Source organism: Apium graveolens, chromosome 5 (assembly GCF_009905375.1).
Source record: "Apium graveolens cultivar Ventura chromosome 5, ASM990537v1, whole genome shotgun sequence".
Lineage (NCBI taxonomy): Eukaryota > Viridiplantae > Streptophyta > Magnoliopsida > Apiales > Apiaceae > Apium > Apium graveolens.
Genome location: NC_133651.1, coordinates 122009719 through 122032677, shown reverse-complemented (window position 1 = coordinate 122032677; position 22959 = coordinate 122009719). Strand labels below are relative to the sequence as shown.

Here is a 22959-nt window from a genome sequence, read left to right as displayed (position 1 = left end):
CCAACGCGTGTGCCCCTGAATTCCCAGGAAAATCGGGAGCGGCACCGCGATCTAACGTGTGTGCCCCTGAATTCCCAGGAAAATCAGGAGCGGCACCGCGATCATGAGAGAGCTCCTCCCCGCATATCGCTGGATCGATATGGGCATGGGTATGGAAACGATCGTTGGAGAAGGCCTCAATGAAGAGGAAGAGGTGGAGGCCGAGGTAGATATTTAGAGGGATACCGTCGCGACAATTACCGCGGTCACCTTGATTCCCGCTGGAATAACCAAGCAGATGGCTATGATTATGCGGAACATGATGATCACAGAAATGTAGGAAACTATGATCGCGGTACGGCTCGGGGTCGCGGCCAAGGTGGAGAAGAGAATCAAGGGAGAAATCAAGGATAAAATCCTGAAGTAATTGTGATACCCGAAGACGCCCAGAATACGAACCAGCAGCAAGCTCTTCCCGGAGGGAATCAAGTGGAGGTACCTCCATTACAGCCCCAAGGTCCGCAGCCTCAAATGCAGACCATTCCAGGCGTGGGAACTTTCAATATGGGAGACTTAAAAAGGCTACTTAACCACCTGGAAGGCAGGGTGACGGCCACAGCCGAAATCCCTTCCCCATTTTCGGTGGCAGTAAGAGAGGCACAATTGCCGGCCGGGTATTGCAACACTACTAGCGATCTCTGTTTCCACGGAAACTCAGATCTGGTGGAATTCCTGGGTCATTTTAATATAGAGATGGATGTGTACCAAGTCCAGGACTTGGCTCGATTCCGTCTCTTGGCGGCAACCTTTAGAGAAAGTGCCCAGCAGTGGTTTCAAAAGCTCGGGCCAGGAGTGATCACCTCATGGGATCAGATGAAGACTCTGTTCTTAACCAAGTTCCAAGCCGCGGTGAGATACGCGCCCTCTGTCACAACTCTTGCCAATGTTAGGCAAAGGGAAAATGAAATCTTGACATCGTACTTCAAAAGGTTCAACGCTGAATCTACTAGCGTGAGGGGAGCATCGGACGAAGCCTTGAAAAGCTTCTTGATCGCAGGATTAAGGGTTGGTTCGGATTTTTGAAAGCACTTGCAAGGGAAAGATCCGGCCACTCTAGCAGATGTCTTCGCTTTGGCAGAATCTTTTAAAGCCATAGAACAATCTTTGGTAGAAGTACAACCGACTTCACAGTCGAGTCAAAAAAATAAAGGAAGGAAGAGGGATAGGTTTCCAAGCCCAAGGTACCGAAGGGATAGTCGAAGCCCGGACCGGGTGAATACAGCAAGCACAAGGAGGGGATGGAGTCCTCCCTTAAACTATGACTACAGAACAAGCCGGTACACACCTTTGGTCGCATCTATCGATCATATCTATGAAGTAAACAAAAATAAAGGGCTATTTAGAAAACCTGAAGCTTTATCATCATGGCAAAGCAAAGACAAGAAAAAATATTATGAATACCATGAATCGTCTGGACATAACACGCATGAGTGCCGACATTTAAAAGATGAAATCGAAGCGCTTATCAAGGAAGGATACCTCGGAGAATGGGTAGTCAAGGAAGTAAGGAAACACAAGGATGACAGAACGAGGGAAGAAGAAAGACGAGCCCCGCGCGGGTCGAACAATGACACCCTAGAGGAAAGTAAATTTGTCAGGGATGGCAGTATCCGAACAATCTACGGGGGAGATCCCGGGATGGAATGCAGCAACCGAGCCTTGGCAAGATATGCCAGGGAAGCTTGATTCAGGCCTCTCACGGACATTCACAGGTTGGAAACTCAACTGCCCAAAGTGTTTAAGGGCGAGTCCATGGATATTACCTTCAGAGAAGCAGATGCCCGGTGGGTACACCATCCCCACAATGATGCGCTAGTTATTTCCATCTAGATCGGAACCAAAAATGTTCACAGGGCCTTTGTGGATAACGGAATCTCGACAAATATCCTGTACTACAACATCTTTAAGAAGATGGGACTGCCTGATCGGGATATGTCAGGAGAAGATTCGTGGGTCTATGGCTTTTCCGGTGCAGGAGTTAGAGTCATGGGATCGATTCGGCTTCCATGTACTTTGGGGGAAAGCCCGTTGTCGGTAACAAAGATGCTTGAATTTAAGGTCCTGAATCAGGAATCATCCCACAACGTGTTGCTGGGACGACCTTTTCTGCGGGAGATGAGAATTATCACTTCGATCCACCATCTAACTATCAAATTTCCAACGCCAAATGGGGTGGGGAGTATAAAGGGTTCTCAGTATGACTCTCGGGAGTGCTACAGGCAAGCTATGAAAGGCTTTAGAAAAGAATCCCATGCCAAAGATACTCCGGACGTAGACCAAGAGAAAAGCATTGAGCAACCAACCGAGGAAATCCGAGTCCACTATTATGTTGAGCAAGAAGATGAGCATCCCTCCGGGTTGCCCCCAACAATGTTGTACTTGGAAGACGCAATCAGAATTGAGATTTTGGAAGAGGAGGCGATGGATACCATAGTCCAAAAAATTTCCATGGGGAACGGTTAGAAGAGAGATTCGATGTCTTGCAAAGCCTCGAACAGGATGGTGCCCTTTCCTCTGAAGGAGCACCCTTATCCGCAAAATATACCAAGGAAGTTGATGCCCCTGCTATGTAAGACACGCCTTCTAAAGAAGTCGACACTCTTCCTAAAGGGGATGCGCCCTCTCCGCAAGACAATGAAATCCATGATTCACCTGACCTGGATCCCCGGATACCAATACCGACAGAGAAGATGGGGCCAGCAAAAGATACAATTGAAATCCCTGTCGATGAAAAAGATCCGAGTAAAGTCTTGAGAATAGGATCCCAGTTGGCACCAAGGTTGAATGAAGGTCTTTCAATATTTCTTTTGGCGAACCTTGATGTATTTGCATGGAGCCATTCCGATATGGTAGGAATTGATCCAGAAATAATGTGCCACCGACTGAATATCGACCCCAAGCATAATGGGGTTCGAAAAAAATGAAGGGTCGTAAGCGGAGAGGGAGCTATAGCCCTGGCAGAGGAAGTAGAAAGGCTCCTGGACGTCGGACTAATTCGGGAATCCTTCTACCCAGAATGGCTAGCAAACCCGGTGTTGGTAAAAAAGCCCAACGGCAAATGGAGAACATGCGTGGATTTCACCGATCTGAATAAGGCGTGCCCGAAAGATAGTTTTCCCCTACCAAAAATTGATCAGTTGGTCGACACCACGGAAGGATATGCTTTGCTCAGCTTCATGGACGCATACTCCGGGTATAACCAAATCCTTATGTATGAGCCTGACCAGGAGCACACATCTTTCATCACTGATAGAGTGCTTTACTGCTATATCGGAATGCCATTTGGACTGATCAACGTCGGTGCCACTTATCAAAGATTGGTAAATAAAATGTTCAAGAAGCAGATTGGGAAGACGATGGAAGTGTACGTGGATGACATGCTCGTCAAATCGAAAAGGGCAGAAGACCACATCGCCGACTTAGCTGAAATGTTTCATATTCTGAGAAAATATAGGATGAAACTAAACCCGCAGAAGTGCGTGTTCGGTGTGGAGTCGGGGAAGTTCTTGGGATTCATGGTCAATCACCGGGGGATTGAGGCTAACCCGGCAAAAATCAAAGCTCTGCTAGACATGAAATCCCCCACCAGCGTCAAACAAGTATAGAGTCTGACAGGAAGGATTGCGACCCTAAATCGATTTGTCTCAAAGTCGTCGGATAGGTGCAAAGAATTCTTCAAGGCAATCAAAAGAAGGGGAATGGATTTTTTTGTGGACTCCTGAGTGTGAAGAAGCTTTTTTGGAAATCAAAGAGCAATTGGGAAATCCTCCGATGTTGGCCAAGCCAGAAGACGGAGAAACATTGATTCTTTACTTGGCGGTGTCTGAATATTCCGTCAGTGCAGTATTGGTAAAGGAAGAAGCAAGCCACCAGTGGCCCGTATACTATGTAAGCAAAAGGTTGTTGGATGCGGAAACCAGGTATACCAACATGGAAAAACTAGTGTACGCTCTTATTCTTGCGGCACGAAAGATAAGACCGTATTTTCAGGCTCACCGAATAGAAGTTCGCACCGCTTATCCGCTCCGGCATATTCTACATAAACCCGAATCGTCAGGAAGAATGTTAAAATGGGTCATGGAGCTAGGGCAGTTCGATATGGAATATTTTCCTCACACGGCAATCAAAGGACAAGCGCTGGCCGATTTCATACTTGAGTTCGATGAAGAAGTTGATGATAAGGCCATAGTGTTGGCAGAACCAACCTCGCAAGAAAGTCATCAGGATGAAAAGAAGCAGGAACTCCCCCACCCTTGGTGGATATTACATGTGGATGGGGCAGTGAACAATAATGGGTCAGGTGCCGGGATTGTCTTGATCACGTCAGAGGGGCACCGTTTGATGAGTGCTATCCATTTCAAGTTTTATGCTACTAACAATGATGCTGAATATGAAGCCCTGATCAACGGTCTGAAATTAGCTCTGGAGGTAGGGGCCGTGAATCTGATAGTTCGGAGTGATTCTGAATTAGTTGTGAACCAGGTCAACAGAGGATTCCAAGCCCGGGGACCGCGAACGGAGCTATATATGAGATGTGCGCAACGCCTACTGAAAAAAATTTCAAACGCCAGGCTAGAAAGTGTTTCGCGAGAAGAAAATAGTGATGCAGATGCTTTGGCCAAGATGGGTTCACAGATGGACAGCGTTTAACTTGGACAAATCCCTTTGGGAATCCAGGAAATTCCAAGTATTCCGGAGGTAGAGATGTTTCAAATGCAAGAAATCCCAAAAGAAAACTGGATGACCCCAATCCATAACTATATTTAGACAGGAGTTGTACCAGAAGACAAATTACAAGCTCGACGTCTTCGGTACCAGGCTGCAAAGTATATGGAATACGATGGAATATTATACAAGAGGGGGTTTAATCAGCCACTGTTACGTTGTGTGGATATGGAAGAAGGAAATTATATTCTCAGAGAGGTGCACGAAGGGATTTGTGGCAATCACTCGGGGGTGGTTCCTTGGCATTAAAAGTGCTCAGACAAGGATATTACTGGCCGACTATGAGGGAAGACGCCTTCAATTTTGTCCGGGCTTGTGATCGTTGCCAGTGATTCGCCAACTATTCCAACGCCCCGGCATCCACCATTACCTCGTTGGCGAGCCCCTGGTCTTTTTCCATGTGGGTAATTTATCTCATTGGAGAGTTGCCCAAAGCAAAGGGGGGTGTGAAATACGCCGTGGTGGCTGTGGACTACTTCACCAAATGGGCAGAGGCTATGCCACTAGCCACGATCACGACAAAGAAGATAAGGGATTTCGTGTTCAATTCCATAGTATGCAGGTTCGGTATCCCCTACAAACTCATCTCAGACAATGGAAAGCAATTTGATAGTAAAGAGTTAAGGAAACTTTGTGAGGACTTAAAGATTAAAAAAGACTTCGCCGCGGTTTATCATCAACAGAGTAATGGTCAGACAGAAGCCATAAACAAAATCATAAAACATACCTTGAAAGCAAAGTTAGAAGAGAAAAAAGGAGATTGGCCAGAAGAGATGCCCATGGTCCATTGGTATTACAATACGACCCCTAGATCGACCACAGGAGAAACCCCCTTTCTGCTGACTTATGGGTATGAGGCCATGGTTCCTGTGGAGGTAAGAGCGGGATCCCTACGGAGCAACGTGTTTGTCAAGGAAGATGCAGAAGTTAACCAGAGGCTCCACTTGGATCTGTTAGATGAAGCCCGAACAAACGCTCAATTGAAGCTTGCTGCATATCAGCAGAGGGTCGCAAGGTATTTCAATAAAAGGGTAAAATCCGTACCGTTCAAGGTTGGAGATCTTGTTTTGCGAAAGATTATGCCTAACACTAAGATAGCTCAGCACGGGGTGCTTGGAGCTAATTGGGAAGGACCGTACAAAGTTAAAGCTATACTCTGGAAGGGAACCTATCGCTTAGAAGATCTGGATGGTAAACTTATTACTCGAGCATGGAATGCAGAACATTTACGGAAGTACTATCAGTATGGTGTGGCTGTGTCCCCCTTATTTTCTTATTTTGATTCTTATGTAATAGGCTAGTAGCAAATAAATTCCTCCTAGCCTAGGGGGGTAGTACATGTGACTGCGAACCTTGGAACTAGCAGAAGGAAGAAAAAATTTCAAATAATTTCCCCATAGAGCATAGTAGCCATGGGACTGGTGTAATATATACACTAGAGCGCTTTATCAATAAAAAGAAAAGTTACCTCAAATTACTTTATTTGCTTGACATGAAAATTCTCATTTGAAAAAACATCAGAGGCGTGCCATATGTTGAGGCGCGCCCTATCTGATAACTTCTGCTTCATAATCAAGATAAACATAGTGGACAAGGATGAAAGGAATAAATACACATCGCCAAAAAATTAAGCTAAGGCAAAAGCTCCCCAAATCAAGGCGCGCCTTTGGACTAATAAGTAAGTAAAATATTGCAAAGGTACTACTGGTAAGAAAAAGTATATCATTTGCAATATGGCGCGCCCTCATATCTAAGTGCTACAATAAAAAGAACGATAACAACTTCGAGATCACGCAAAAAGAAATCACCCGCAAAACATGATAAATAAATAAGCTCTGATATCAAAGGGCGCGCCTTGTAGCAACATCAGGCATAATGAACTGACAAGATTTATGGTGATGCGAGGACGCGCCATCGTGAAAATATGAGTCATGGCCAAGAAAAAAAATTAAAGTGCCTTAACAAATTTTTATGAATACGAGGAAAGATAAAATTAACGTCGAGCCATACATGCAAAAGTAAAAGAGTAACAGAAAAATAAGTCATACAACTTTGTACAGCATCAAAAGAGGGCTAGCTCCTCAGAAGTATTTGAAATAAATCGAGGCACGCCTTGAGACTGGTCTGTCGGAGGAATATATTGAAGAGGGACAGTGGGATCAGCTTCAGGCGCGTCCTGAGGACTTCCTCTTGTGGCGCGCCCTCACCTTCTTCCTCCTCCATCCCAAGTTCTATCCTCCTCGCCTTGATTTCAGCAGCATGCTCTTTCTTAAACTCCACCATATCGGCAACTGTCTCCTCCCCAAACTTTTCGAAATTATAATCAGGGTCATTGCCCACAAAACCAACCCTGTAGAAGTGAAAACCATTGGCAAATGCCTCATCAGCCATTTCCCTTTTCTCATCAGGCCAGCCTGTTTTCTGTTGCTCTTCAAGGTACTCAATCCTCAGGTTGGCTCCACCAGGCTCAGTATGGAGAGAGGTAGCCTTTTTGTTGGCAATCTCTAACTGAGAAGTAATATTGGCCACCTCATCCTTGAGAAAAGAGATCTCAGAGTCCTTAGATTTAATGTCCTTGGCGTGCAGAAAGTCTTTGTCTTTGAGGGTGTTCCTCAAAATGTTGTTGTCACCCTGCAGCCTCTCTAGGCGCGCCCCCTCTTCAAGTAGCCTGTCCACCACTCGAGTGGAGTGGATGAACAATTGGCAAGATGCCTTTATTGAAGCACGAGTGGCATCTCCCAAATCCATGGCTTGCCACTGCTCCACTTCTGCATCCGAAACATGAAGGGAACCCATGGGGCCAAGAGCGTTCAAAGCAGCAGAAGGTCCAGAGGGCGCGCCCTCTGCTCTATGCCTCTTAGGCGTGCCCTGTTTCTCTGTGAGATCAATTATTGGCCTTTTTGGAACATGTGCTATTTGAGGAATGGGGGCAGAAGTTGGAACGGACGCCTGTGCTGCAGGAGCATCCTTCTTTGGCTTGGGCCTAGGCTTGTCACCAGGACGCGCCCCAAAAGACTTAGGGATTCTTGGAGGAGCGATTTCTGCACAAAACATAGAACATGTTAGTTAAGCATGACAGTTAAGTATGTTGAACGGAGCAATAAATAAAAGCAATTGATAAAGACAACATTGATAAACATGTGTAAAATGCTACGCCTAGAGTAAAAGGGCGCGCCCTGAGAGGCGGTAAGATTAACTACATAAACAGAAATTTATATCCAGTATGCCAATACAAAGGTTAAAAGAAAAGAAATAGGACGCGCCAATGGTAGAAAGGCGCGCCTTTAGACTCTACAAGTTGTTGAACCTGAAGGATCTTGGCCTTGAAAAGAGCTGTCATCTGCTTCTTCTCCCTCTTCGGCCTCTTCCTCGCTATCTAGGTCGATTATACGGGAAATAGGGGCACATTTCCTAAACTTTACATATTTACACTTTGTCCCTACTTGGTCAGAGAGGATTCCGACTCGCATCAGATTAGTCCGGGTAACTAAGGTCTTTAGGTTCCACCTTTCAGCAGCCACTCTGAGTAGGGCTTCAGCTCGTTTTTTGGGCTTGCCCTTAAGGGGTTTGGCAACTGGTCTGTCTGAAAAAGTATAAAGATGTGAAAAGGAAGAAACGACATAAAAAATAATACAAGGAAAGAAGTAAAGGGCGCGCCCTTACTTGGTGACTTGTTAAATCTTATCCTTATTCTGGGAACGTCATATAAATAAAAGAAGTTTTCCTTCCAGCCTTTTTCATGACTAAGCTTGCCAGAGGAGAAACCTTTCTTGTTGTGTTGCTTGTCTACAACCAAGTAATAGTACCCGTGGTCAGATTTTCTTAGGTTAAAGAAATAAGCAACTTCAGCCATGGAAGGTTGAGGGAAGCCCAGGTCTGTATAGAGAATGAACAGGGCAAGAATAAACTTGTAGCTGTTGGGAGAAAGTTGGAGTGGAGCCACGTCGAAAAGTTCTATCACTTCCCTAAGATAGGGGTGTAAGGGCGCGCCTATACCCAAAGATACCGGCTTTGGGCTGGTTACCATTCTAGGAATCTTAAAATTCCTCCCATAATTAAAGATATGGGGCCGCATCATGCTCAAAGGGCGCGCCCATATGCCTTCCATATCATAAAACTCCATGAGCCATCTTAGTTGCTCATCTGAACAAGTTGAAGACAGGCCCACACAGAAAAGCTTCCCATGCTCCTTCCTGAAATGTTTCTTCACAGCTTCATTGCATGGTTCGAATTCATCCCAATCAAAATCTAATTCACTGTCAGAAACTTCCCAGTGTTGGAAGGGGATTGGAGAAGGTTCAGGGGAGGTGGAAAATTGGAAGGAGTCTTCATTAAAGAAATTTTCTTCATCACGTAGAGGTGACGCACTTGCTTCAGGCGCGCCCTCAGGAACAGGAGAAGTAGGCGCGCCCTCTATTTGTTGGGGAGATGGGCTTGGGGATACTGCCCTGTAGGATACTTTAGAGGGTCATGCACCTACGTTGACGCCCCTCTCTACACCCCTATACCTATCGGCATTCAAACTCTCGAACCAATCATCGTCGTCCAGTTCTGTCCTATCTGGGATTGGGGATCTGTCCTTTTGGACCAGCTTCTGCTTCCCTTCTCTACGAGATAAAGGAATGTTGTCCGTAGAGGAACTATTTGAGGAATCTGCCATCAAAGTACCCTCTTTGGAATCCTGAAGAAGGCGCGCCACTCGGTTCAGAAATTCAGGAGTATGGTGGGCATTTGGAGGTTGAGGATCGAAGTAAGTATTTGGAGGCGAATAAATCCCCAAATTGGTGAGGAAATTCTTGAAAGGGTGAAAAGGAGATGACGCGCCCTCGTCTTCCAGCTGTCAATATGATTTATGTGACGAAATCCAGAAAAGAAAGAAGTTTTACATACCTTTTCGAATGGAGAAGAAGTTGACTGGAAGAGATTGGGAGTGTGGTAACAGAGAAGGCTGGTTCTGAGCAAAAGTTCATCCCCGGAGTTGAAGCTTTTGGTGAAGAAAGAGAAAATAAAAAGAAAGGGGAGAGTAAAAGTAAAAATGAAAATGACTGACGGTGACTTGTATTTATAGGTAAAAAGGACAGCTGTCAAATCTGTCATGTCAATCACGATTCCCGAAGAATAAGGAAAATCGTTTCGAATTATTTTAAATTTTAGGACGCGCCCTCTTGAAGGCGCGCCTTATAGGATTGACAGCAATTTAGAATGCACGAAAATAAGAACATCAAGTAGATTAAGCCCTCTGTTCCAGGCCTTTTAGGCGCGCCTAGTAAAACAAATATTGGAAAATATGTTTATACAGATTTTGAAAAGGATGAGGAGAAAAATTCCAATCCCATTTTCAATGACATATGGAATTTGGGGGGTAGTTGTTAAGCCCAAAAATTAGTATAAACAATATTCAGATTGAGATTGATAAAATAGTCAAAATTGAGGGGGAAATGCCTAAAATTACGGAATGGATAAGGTAATTTGCCTTGCAAAATGAAAGGAGGCGCGCCCTCTGTGTACATAAGGCGCGCCCTATGTTTTGATGGTTGGTAAAGTTGTGGTTACATAGCCCCATATATAAAGGGGCGCGCCCTCAGTATAAGAGGAAGGCGCGCCTTATCATTAGGGAAAGGCATGGAGTTTCCTGATTAAATCTCCTCCTTTTGTGGGCCTTAGGGCGTGCCCTAAAGGAACAAAAGGCTTTGTGAAGACTTTAAACATGATTGCTTGGCCAAGTTCTTTGGAAGATTCAAGGAAGACGGAGATTATTATTACTAATCTATTTGATGTAGGTACTCTATTGAAGAACTCCTTCCTGTAGCACATCTACGGGAAAGGAGGTGTCCGTGGTCAGAGACCTCCAGGGGTATGCCTGGACTGAAGGCCTCCTCCTGTAGTCAATGGGTGTCCTCATTGGGGATGTGGGGTGAAATCTGGTGTGTGCTTTGGGAGCTCTGTCTCTGTAGTCAACGGGTGTCCTCGTTTGGAGACTTTGGAGTATCCTGCACTTTGCACCCAAAAGATTGGGATCACTTGTCCTGTAATCTGGTAGGGGCTCCTTATCGGGGGACAAGGATGCGTCCAACATTTGGGGTGAACCACGGCTATACCTGCGTCCACGGACTAGAGAAACAACTGGTAGCGGAGGATTATCCTTGGCCAGGGAGATGCCTCATCCGTGAAGTCTCGAAGCCGCGGACGAGCCTTGGGCCTTTGTGGTTGGGCCTCATCGGTGGATATTCCTAAAGCTAGTAGAAGACGGTTTCCAGTGGGTTTCCCATTGGGCCTCGGAATAAGAAATCTAAGCCCATTAGGTTTCTTGTTCCCCAAGAACTACGTGGGCTTGATCCCCTATAAATAGGGGTACATAGGCACATTGTAAAGGGTCAGAAGCGAGAGCGCAAAGGAGCTACCACTAACCCTAAGCAATCTCAGCCCCCAATAATTACCACTACCAAACACTGTTCATCTTTTCCGACGAATACTGTTCATCGGATCCGCCGGTTACTGTTCACATTTCCGACGAAGAACCGCCATCACAGATCTTGTTTCCGGCCACGAACCTCAAGTTTTGTTGTTACCAAATTCCTCCGTCAACAGTGATCAACAAATTTTATGACGACTCATGTCATATCTCATGTATGTCAAGTACGTAGAATGACCAATCTTTGTTCAAATTAGTAAATTTGATAAATATTAATTTTTTTTAATTGATCTTATAAAAAATATCAAACACATTTTATTGATATAAAACAATCTTTCTTATTAATCAGATGCCCACGACAGACTCGTAATTTAAATTGTCTAAACTTATATAGTGAATCGGTTCATATAGCAGATGACGAATATTTTTCAAAAAAATGGGCCGAATTCCAAATTCAAATTAAGCTGAAGTATTTCAAATATTTTATTTTTTTAAAAAAATTGTCAAATCATGATTTCGAATTCAATTGAAGTACATCGACCATTTATAGTTGTGACACACACACAAACAGATCCACACACTTATAAACATATACATATATATATATATGCGTTCTATTTTCAGTAAATTTTAAAAAAAATATAAAGATTTGTAGATTTTAATTTATGTAAAAAAGGTTTAATATATTTTTAAACATTGGAATTAGTAATAAGGTATTGATTAGTTAATGCATTATGTTTGAACTTTTATTTAAATTCAATTTATTAAAATTAACTCCACAAATAATCTAGCATTTATGTTTAAACTTAAATAAAATATCTCAGTATTAAATGATACTCGCATATTATATGTATTGTGAAACATAAAAGTGATGATTTGGTGTAGTGGTTTAAAAATGTATTAGTAAATGAGAATACTCAGGTTCAATTTTCATTAACAATATTTTTTAAGATAATAAACACATGGGCAAATCTGTCATTTCATTAAAATAAAATGTCTCACTAAACAGTTGCCCCTTATGATAAAAACATTCCCACCCTGAAAATTTCTTTTATTCCCCTCCCCGATATTTTTCCCATTCTCCCCCGTCTCTCTCGCTCAAATCTGTTTTGTATCTTCTTTTTTCTCTCAACTCTCTCAAAACACAAACATACCCACTTATATTTTTAAGATATTACATCACTATTTTTATTTGTAGTATGAGTTTTTTTACATCAAATAATAATGATGTCTTCGTGTGTATAACACACCTTTTCTATTTACGGAAGTGTTGGTGTATCCTCAATTTCTTTATACATTGTTTCCATTTACATCTAATACATCATTTCTTGTTTTTCATATCGTTTACTAACTGGTGTCTTACTATTTCTAATACATCAGTTATTTATATATAAATGATTTATCATATTGTCTTTCACAATGATGTATTATATTGTGTTTCACATCAGTCCAAAACTTATATAAAAATTATGATATTTTTACTACACCTCATAAGACATCGGTTTAGAATATTTTAGTCATTTGTTATGAGTCGTTGTCTATCGACCATTTTCTTGTAGTGTTGTTTAAAAATAAAGTGTATAGTCCCTAAGAATTTAAGCAAAGTACATAAAATATGTCAGTGAAAACAACTCATTCTCAATCATTATCGAGCCTATTGAGTAATGATATATGATGTCATGTTACAGTTTCCTTTTTCTAGGCTTTGATGAATCGGATGATGACAAATTTTTCTAGGCCAGAAATTGATGGCTATACTTAAAAATACACATCGGTTATCGCTTAAATGTCTATGCTACAATTTTTTTATAAAATATGTTCAATATAATTAATTTTATAAAATAATACTCGTATTATATCCTAGAAAACATATAGCACGCTACTAATTTTTCACATACACTTCATTCCTTTTTTTGAAAGTGGTGTATAACACGTTGTATGACATCCACTAACTTCCTGTAACTGATGTCTATTTAGCTCTTAGACTTCAATTTTTTAGAAAATAAATTGATGTATATGATCATCTTAGACATCATCATACACTGATGTCTAATGAACTTAGAAATATTAATTTTAATCAAAAAACTGTTTTACATTTTTTTCTTAGATATCACTTTTTCCTAATGTCTATTTTACTATTAGACATCAGATTTTATTCCCCTCCCAGATATTTTCCCAATTCTCCTCCGTCTTAAATATCTTTCATCGTCTTTTTTCTTTTTTCTGACTCTCTCAACACACAAACACACAAACATATATTTTTATGATATTGCATCATTTTTTATTACTATTCTAAGTTTTTTACATCAGACAATAACTGATGTATTGGTATGTATAACACAATTTTTTTATTCACAGAAACGTTGTTATATAGTTCAATTGACATTATTTTTTATTTTTTACATCGGTTACTAATTGATATCTTAGTATTTCTAATATATTGGTTATTTATCTATAAACGATGTATAAAATATGGATTTTTTTTACTACACCCACGAAGACTTCGATTTTGAACATTTTATACATCAGTTACGAGCTGTTATCTATTGAGATTTCTATTAGTGTAAAACAAATAAAGTGTATAGTACCTAATATCCTAAATAAAGTATGTGAAATTTGTCGGTGAAAGCAGTTTAGTCTCGATCATTGTCTAGCCTGTTTAGCGATGGTATATCATGCAATATTTATAGTTTGCTTTTTCTAGACTTTGATGATTTCGATGATGGGGAAAAAAATTGGTTATCTATATTGATCTTGAGTTAAAAATTGTTAATACTAATCGTAATTTGTGTAGTTTCGATATATATGATAGATATTTCGTATGTATTAATCATAATATTTCATTCACCTTCAGAGTTATCGTGTTAAAATGTCAAAACTATGTTGTTAAGTACAGACGGAGGTTTGTAGCTAACAATTGTATTTATATTTATCATTTATGCTTAATGTACATATGTTCACTTCTAGAAGAAGGACCGATGTAGCATTATTTAATTCGTTGTTTAGTCTTACTCGTGAATGATTTCAACTTTTTTTGGCATACTAATTTAACAAAAATATATATTATTTTAAAAAAAATTAAATACATTTAAAATGTCATTAATATTAGTTTAAGATTACAATCCCTTTAGATCTGTATAAAAGAATTCATACAATAATTTATGTGAATAATTTAATTATTATTCTGTAAATAACGTAAAAAGGAACAAATCAAGTTATATAATTAAGTGAATTTACAAGTTTTATTTATAAATTGTAATTCTAAATATTAAAGTAATTTTAAACATATTGAGTTACCTAATCTTTTCAGATCTCAAATATAGATATAATTTGATGTTTTTTCATGATAAATAGTATGATTTAAGTTTTTAAAACATGAAATAATTTTATGAAATTAAACAATTATGTGGGGTTCAAAATTTTTTTACAAAAATTCAAATAGAAATATAATGTGAATTATATGAAATAATAAAATTTACTAAAAGCGTTAAATGTCATCCGAGAATAAAGAATGCATTTTATCTTAATAGGGTTTTGACATCATTTGCGGAAAACGGTCAAATTTTGAGTATTTTTTAAAATTTGAGTTACATTTCGACGATGAGTTCAAAATAAGTTTAAATATATTAGTCCAAATAAAAATTAAAAATAATTATACTTGTCTGTACACTTAATGGTACTTCTCTCTCATAATTGCTAAATTATTTTACTTTTTACGGTCAATTTGACAAAATTACTAAAATATAACATTTTATTCTTTAAGAATTAAATTATATTTACTTCCTAAATTGTATTTATTTTCTCTGATAAAAAGATTACATGAATATAATAGCTATAAAAATTACATATTCTATTGTATACATGTGTCCATTTTTATTATTTTTTTATATAAATTTATGATTATCATGTCTGAATTTATTAAATAATTATTAGTATCTAGTTTATATATAACAATTATCTATATATAAAAAATATTTATTAATAATACCCATAAGTTGAATAATTCAAAAATATGTAAGTTGACTATATACCATACATTACTAATTTATACTCTATACCTATATGATACAATGCACAAATGTAAAAAGGAAAAAAAATGATTAAAAATTATTAGTTAGTCTCAAGATATATAATATCAAATATTTATTTCTTCAAGACACACAAACACACCTAATATGTGTATGATTAACAACACATATGATTGGATGGCTTGGTGGTATGATACTGTGTAGAGCAATTTTTAAGATTTGGATTCGATTTTTGAACTTAATTTGAAATTATATACAATGAAATTATAATTATATAATCATTATTTAGTGTTTAACTATTTATATAGAGTTTTAATAAAATTATTAAAATAAAAATAAAAATATATTAATATTAACCAAGACCCGTGCATCGCACGGGCCGTAAGCTAATGTTATCTAAAAAGAAGATTTAAAAAGTTCATGAATATAATTAATATTTTTATTATTATCCTAATTGTTTTTATATTTGTATCACACGACCAACTATAAGTCTAAGATCTAATTTAATATTTAATGTTAGCATGATTTTTTTGACAAACAAGCAAAAATATATTAAAACATTATGATCCAGCAACCAGCAGAAATAAAATTTCGAACTATTAACTATAATCTGATTGTGAAACAAAAATTAAGCTAAACAAATAGCTATTTTGTTTTAAGCGATAAAACATTCAAATTCTTCAATCTAAAAAGTATTATAATGGCATCTCGAGCAATCCAACTTACACCAATTGTGAAACGAGTAGTATCACAATTGACCTTCACATAAGTATTATGTGTAGTTCAATGTTCAAAATTATCAGTTCCATCAACTAATACTTTGAGTAACAGATATCCCCAAAATATGAACATTTTTTATGTAAAAGGTGAGATTTTGTGATATCTACCACCATCTCAGACCCGATGCGAGTCTTACATACCTCTCAAAATATATATCAATACTTCTCAGAAAATTTACAGAAACCCGTAACAGAACACACAAAAATATCAAGATAGAACACACTAATATCCCAAAAAGATGGGCACGAATAAGAACCTTGATAACAAGGTACTCAACAAGATTTTATCCAAAAAGGATTAGACCTTGGTTTTATTGAAAAAAACTGATAAATGGCTAGAAGAGATTATGGAAGAGCGAGGGACGACGGATCGGAAAATGGAGGTGGGGGCGGTTAGAGCATCTCAACTAGGCTCTTAACTTCAAAAATAAAAAGCCTTGCATAAATTAAAGCTACAACAGGCTCCCTGGAGGCTCTTTAAAAAGTTAAGAGTCGATTCTTTCTTCTCAAACTTAAGATCTACTAAAACACTCTTAACTTCCATTTATTAAAATATTATTCATTCCCTCCAATTCTTACTCCACTTTTATCTCACTTTTATGTTCAAATATGAATAAAAAAAATTAAGAATGGATATGAAGAGCATTGTTGGAGTTGAACCTCTTAAAAATGTGCAAACTTACTAAGAGCCTAATACTTTATATTGTATTTAAGAGTTTACTAGGAGACAGTCTCCTAATTCGCTCCCAAATATAATATAAATAATGTGACTCTTAACAAGTTAGTGCATAGATTTTCGTTAGAAACTCCAACAATACTCTTTATCTTAACTACTAAACAATAAAATATTCATATTTGAAATTTCACAATAAAAAAAAATGTGAACAGAAACATGTGTCGGTAGATATTTTAATAATAAAAAATAGGCTTAAAATAGAGGAGAGAGAAGAGACTCCTGAGGATTTAAGAGCCACTATGAGACTATATTTAGATTTAAGAGCTTAGTTAGAGAATTTATTGGAGATACTCTTAGAAATCTTAAATTTGGAAGTCGATCTTAAAACCCTATACTCTCTCCAATTTGCCTTAATCTGATTGTTTTGAATAATGTATTTTAGCCTGATTCGAATATATGATATTAAGTATTTAAAGTTTAATCATATTCGTCGATAACTGCGCTAATTAAATGCATATAAATACGGTGCAAAATATAATGAACACCTAAATAGTTTATTTAACTGTCATATGAAATTGTACATTATATATTATTTACTACTGTTATTATTTTCGGGGTAATATTTTTAATATTTATATAAAAATTAGTGAATAACTTTTTTGTCCAGAAACAAAAAATACATGTTAGATTAAGTAAGAATGGCTAAATCACCAAGTGAATTATTTTACCTTAAAAAATAAATTAAAACCATAACCAAATATATCATAACAATTTTGCAATAAAAATGATTTTTGGAAATTATGTATGTGTGTCAACTGTTATATGAATCAAGCCTCTTACCGAAATATAATGTTATTAAATAAACTAGTTTATAGCCCGTGCTTTGCACATGGGTATTTCAAAAATTATTTAATAAAATAAATAAATAAATTTATAATTAAAATTGAATAATATAATTGTGAAAAATTAAGTTATCTATATAATAAGTGTATTACATCTACATATTATGATAACTTTATTTAAGAACCACTTTCGTTACATAAGTTATTTTTATGTTATATATTTTATGAGATTATTTATATAAAAAGATTTGTCAAAATTTAAAATTTACTTCAAATTTGTATTAAAAACTTAACATAGATAACACAATTCATATTTATAATTGTATTGCAAAGTTTCTATAATTAAAATGGGTCATAATATATATGGATCTTTTATAAACCTAATATGGATACCAAACCTAAGAATGGATAGTCTACCGGTCAAATTAAAGTTAAAAATTATATCCGAACCAAAATATGGATATTAAACCTTAGGAAGGGGTTATCCAGCAATTTATAATATATAGATTAAGTTATCATAATTCAGTAAGATAGATGTAATTGTGTGGTTATTCATGCTTATTACTATTACAGAATGGAAAAATCCAAAAAAAAACATAACTTAAAAACATATGAAACTATTATGCACAAGTACTTTGCAGAACTATGTATGATCAATTGCCTAACACTTCTTATAAGTTGGTAATAAATGGAAAATTATATTTATTTGTGTTGATCATGTACTACTTTATCCCATCGAACTTCACAAGCTTGTCAAATCATTACACGCAAACCAGTACCAATTCAGCAAACCAACATTACAAGCAACCAATATTACGTTTAAACCAATAATTTACATTCACAAAATAAGGACCTTGTTGAAGGACACCAACATATTTTCGGGTGAACATATCCAGAGCAGGGGATGGACAAAAACAATAACTTAAGTTTATGCTACTTGCGCCAAATATACGTTAAAACTAATTCCCAAAAGTTCACCATATGTTCAACCCAAAATACTCAGTACTATATGATGACATAGTTCAACTAGCATGCTTCTTCATGAAAAAATTTGCCCACTCGATCCTTATTGCATTGAGTTCAGTGAGGCCATAAACATGGTTACTTCTGCGTAGCCACCGAAAACAACAATGGTGAAAGTCAGATATATATTTTCACCAAAATACATCTGGAATTTGCAAAAAAAAAATAATGAAAATTACAATATTACCTTCTCAGGAAACTTGAGTTCCTTATCTTCTCGCATATTTTTTTCATGTAACCCATGACAAATGAACCATGGTCTTTGCTCCCAGTTTGCTGAGGAACTCCCTATACAACATTAAAAACAATTAAAAATATATCCAAGAAAACAAGAGAAAACAGAAGGATATACGTTATGAAAAAGATATTAACGCCAGATTCTCCCAAATTATCTTCTTCTTTAGAAACCTCTTTGCCTTCTCCTTATAGAGTTTTATGGCACTGCACCAATATAATATAAAGAAATTTTAAGACATATTTCGTAAAACGGTTAAAAGTGATTCCATAAGATATAATTTTGATGTGGTACTCACTTTTCAACCACCTCTGTCCATTCTTCCGCTACGATTTGGCGCTTCAAAGAATCCATGTGGTAAACTATTTGTTAGAGTACAATGATTCCTAAAGATCATGAACACCAAAAATGAGAACATTAAAATCACGACTATATCATGACATTACATGAAAGAATAAAGACAACATAGGCACATATATAATATATTTACTAACACAGAGTTATAGGGCAGCAAAAAAAATTGTCCGGACTTAGCATTCCTGAATCTCATTGATAGGGCTCGTGAATCTCCTACAGTACCACCACACCCAATGGCGCTTATCGTCGCAGGATCGACAAACGCAACAGTATCAGACATCTTGTGCTTTTTCAAATATTCCTGGAGTCCACTGTATGAACAGTAGAGATACATCATCACAAGTTCAAAGTTTTATTCGACATTGACTATCTCATCTTGGATTGGGAAAGGAATCTTTACCGATCCTTGGATTGGATAACACGAGTGATAGAGACTCCTTGGATAACACGAGTGATAGAGACTCGCACATTCTCTTTTTCGAGTGGTTTCCCATGAAGAACAAAACAAGATGTATCAACTGTTCCATAGGCAACAACATTTGTAGGGGAGTCAAGTGCCAATTCCCATTCTGTCCATCAATTAACCATCGAATCGTCACTTTTCACACAGTCCTTATCTACCACCACTTGATCATCCTTAACTTATACAATCTCAGCCTCCCTATTTTTTTCTTCTACCTCAGTCTTCTTCTCATTGCGTGTTTCTTCTCCATCTGGTTCATCTTCAATAAGAGTCGATTTTTTATTTACACCTAGCAAGTTCAACTCATTCAGAATTGCATGTGCAGCCTTGAAACAACTTCCTTGTTATAATCCAAGATCTGGACTTACATTTAAATGAATATTCTTTGCACCTATAGTTGCAATAAGCTTTGCAATCTCTCCATCCCAAAAGGCATCTCACTGCTGCACTATCCTCTCACTCTCTTCTTTCATAAACTTTTGCATACCCTCTTGAATTTTCTCTTCCATTATCTTGCCTTTTTTCTTCTGTCTTCGAAGATTGAAGTATGTAGATTGCTTCACATATGCCCCGTGTCCACGTACCCGTCCTGCGTGCTCAGAGGTACCAAGTACCTTGGTCAAGATATCTTTAGTTCCATCCAAAGTCACCTCCCTTTCACTAACTCTCTTTTTCATGATCTCCTAAAAAATGACAAAAAAATTATAATTAATTAAAAAAAATGTGGTGATAGGGGAAATGTGTTTATTATAGAGATGAATAACTTACAATCTCTTCAGCAATTTTTCGAACTTTTTCTGACTTGAAGTTCCCATCTTTATCCAGACGTGCACGTATCCAGGTATCAGATCTATCTCAATTTCAGGATCACCTTGAGATACATCTGTGTAATAAATTTTAAAAAAAATTACAGTGTTATTTATCATTCAAGATATCTTAAAATTTAATATCTTTATCATGCACGTTTGAAAGAGATATGCATCACGATTACTAACCATTTTCTGCTCTACGTTAGAATAACCCTTTCGAGACATGTAGTGCGGATACTCCTTCATCTTTCTCCTTGCTTTCTGTTTTTCACGGACCTCCTTAAAGAACAAACACAAAAAGCTTAGCAACAAATTAGTTTTCAAGCAAATTATACTATCCGAACTTTTTTAAACAAATATGGTGAAAAACTCACCAAAAATTCATCACTTAGACGGCTAGCAACGAAAATGTCCCAATGTGCCTGCTCAATACAGATGTAGTCAGCAGGAGGAAACTTTAACAATTTAGGTTGATCAGCATACGGAATGACATAATAGCTTCTCAAATTGCTCTTAAACTCCCTCCATTTCCGACCCGTCGATTGCAAAATAATCTTTTTTGCTGTGTCTGGTACTATATAAGACATCTACATATATATAAGCATAAGAATATATTAGCATAGTTGTTTTACCTTAATTTAGGCAGTAAAAATTTAACATAAATCAAAGAATTAGTTACTTTATGAGATGCAGTTTATTTACGGGCACACATTTCCAAATCTTCTCTTTCCTTTCTTTCGGAACATGTAACCAAGAATCATACCAAATCGGGACTTCTATTCTGGCAAGAACACCAAGATAAGATTGCATCTCTGGGGCAGAACCATACGGTTCACCCTTTCCAGTGAAAAGCACTTTGAGCTTAATTCCCAACATCTTCCGCCTAACAATCTTATGCATTGTAACTGCTCTACGATTTAAAAGCTTAAGTCCGCATTAATCTTTGTTTGGAATTGATTCTTCTACTCGTTTCTTATTCTTATCCAGTTTGCTTTTTAGGTTACTAAAAAATTGCCTTGTGCTTCACTGATGACTCAGCCTCCTTGTTGTTGACTAAATCAACCTCGTTGTTCTTTTTTGGTGTCACCGCCTTTTTCTTCCCAGGTTCTGACACACCAGCCTTTTTCTTCTTTGGTGTGTTGGGCTTTTTCTTTACAGGGCTTCCGACACAAACTCATTGTTGTTTTTGGTGACTGCTTTGCCTTGTTCCTTTTTAGTGCCTTCAAAAGGTTTGAACTTGTTATACGGTGATCAGATTTTGTTTTGTTTCAAGGCGCCTTAGTAATTTGCACATATAGAAACATGAAATACATAAATAAAAAATTTACAAGACCTATAAAAACAAAAAGACCTTAACTTTACAGTTTACAATAATACATGAAATACGTAAATTAAAAATTTATAAGAAGACACAAAAAGTATAAAAATAGAGGAAATTAGTACCAAAAACACAAGACCAACTCTGGAAAAAAAAACTTGCACCCAAATCTATATGCTTGCATATTACTCACCTAATGAAAACCTAATAATATTGATATTAGGGTTTCCAAAGAATTGATATTCAAATCAAATAATCGATATTCAAACCCAAATAAACCCAAAGTACATGCAAATTCAAAATCCCGCATAAACAAAGACATTCAAAATCAAATCGACAAATACCCAAATCAAACACACAGAGAGAGAGAGATCAGAGAGATAGTATATGTGCGCTGATGAGTGATGATTGTGGGAAGTGAGAGCGAGAGAGGTTTTACAATGTGTGAGAAGGGGGAAAATAAAAATTAGAATGTGAAAAGGGGGGAACTGAGATCGGAATGGGGGGAAATGAAAACAATCAACCGATGCTCACTACTTTAACCCAACGCTTCACAATGACAGCAAATGCAATTTTTTTTAATTTAATATGAAAAACAAATATATTTTTAGCAACTCTTATATTAAAGTAATTGTTGTACAAAGAAATATTTAACAAGCGTTGCTCAAAATTCAAACAAATAAAACATAAATTTTTAATATCAGTCACGTTCTCGGTCAATATAATAACATAATTTTAACATCAATAATCTTATCAATCTTTATTAACGTAATATGAGTTAACGGATATAATTCAAGTATCACGTCTTTACTATAAATCATATTTTTATGTTTTTATGTTATGTATATCTGTTTTTTGAGTTACATGGTGTCTAATTATCTAGTTTCAATATCGAATATGTAATCGGTCGTTATTAATGTAATACGAGTTAACAAGATTATTATTCAAGTATTACGTCTTTACTATCAATCAAATTTGTATGTTAGTACATATGTTTTTTTATTTATATAGTGTACTATTATCTAGTTTCAATATCAAATTTATAATCGATCGTTATTAACGTAATACGAGTTAACATGATTATTACTTGAGCACTTATTATGGTCCATTTAAGGTCATGTAAAATATATAACTTTGGTTCAATATTGGATTATAAGGTCATGTAAAATATTATAAATTTGGTTCAATTGTATGACAACACGATATAACATTTCATGATTCTTCATTCTCATTTATGAGGTGCTTGGTTTATT

At 37.1% G+C, this 22959-nt stretch overlaps 2 protein-coding genes across 5 annotated transcripts; one reads left to right on the top strand and one right to left on the bottom strand.

Annotated features, from left to right (window-relative positions):
* The first annotated feature begins 3810 nt into the window (after positions 1–3810).
* On the top strand, positions 3811–4689 carry LOC141660351 (uncharacterized). The gene has a single exon (XM_074467330.1). It carries the CDS (start codon positions 3811–3813, stop codon positions 4687–4689), a length of 879 nt encoding a protein of 292 aa, XP_074323431.1.
* Positions 4690–18215: 13526 nt separating this feature from the next.
* LOC141724447 (uncharacterized) lies at positions 18216–22242 on the bottom strand. Of its 4 annotated transcripts, none has more exons than XM_074526607.1 (10): positions 21900–22242; positions 21068–21608; positions 20763–20975; positions 20575–20667; positions 20348–20462; positions 19517–20262; positions 19254–19427; positions 19058–19145; positions 18712–18965; positions 18216–18608 (listed from the first exon to the last, which is right to left on the bottom strand). In XM_074526607.1, the coding sequence occupies exons 3-5, from the start codon at positions 20973–20975 to the stop codon at positions 20430–20432; spliced, it is 339 nt and encodes a 112-aa protein (XP_074382708.1). In that variant the 5' UTR covers positions 21068–21608; positions 21900–22242; the 3' UTR covers positions 18216–18608; positions 18712–18965; positions 19058–19145; positions 19254–19427; positions 19517–20262; positions 20348–20429. The 4 variants fall into 4 exon arrangements, with proteins under 4 accessions (XP_074382708.1, XP_074382709.1, XP_074382710.1 ...); XM_074526608.1 differs by lacking the exon at positions 21900–22242 and having other exon boundaries at positions 18712–18812; positions 18897–18965; positions 21068–21876; XM_074526609.1 differs by lacking the exon at positions 21900–22242 and having other exon boundaries at positions 19517–19868; positions 19948–20262; positions 21068–21876.
* Positions 22243–22959: the final 717 nt, after the last annotated feature.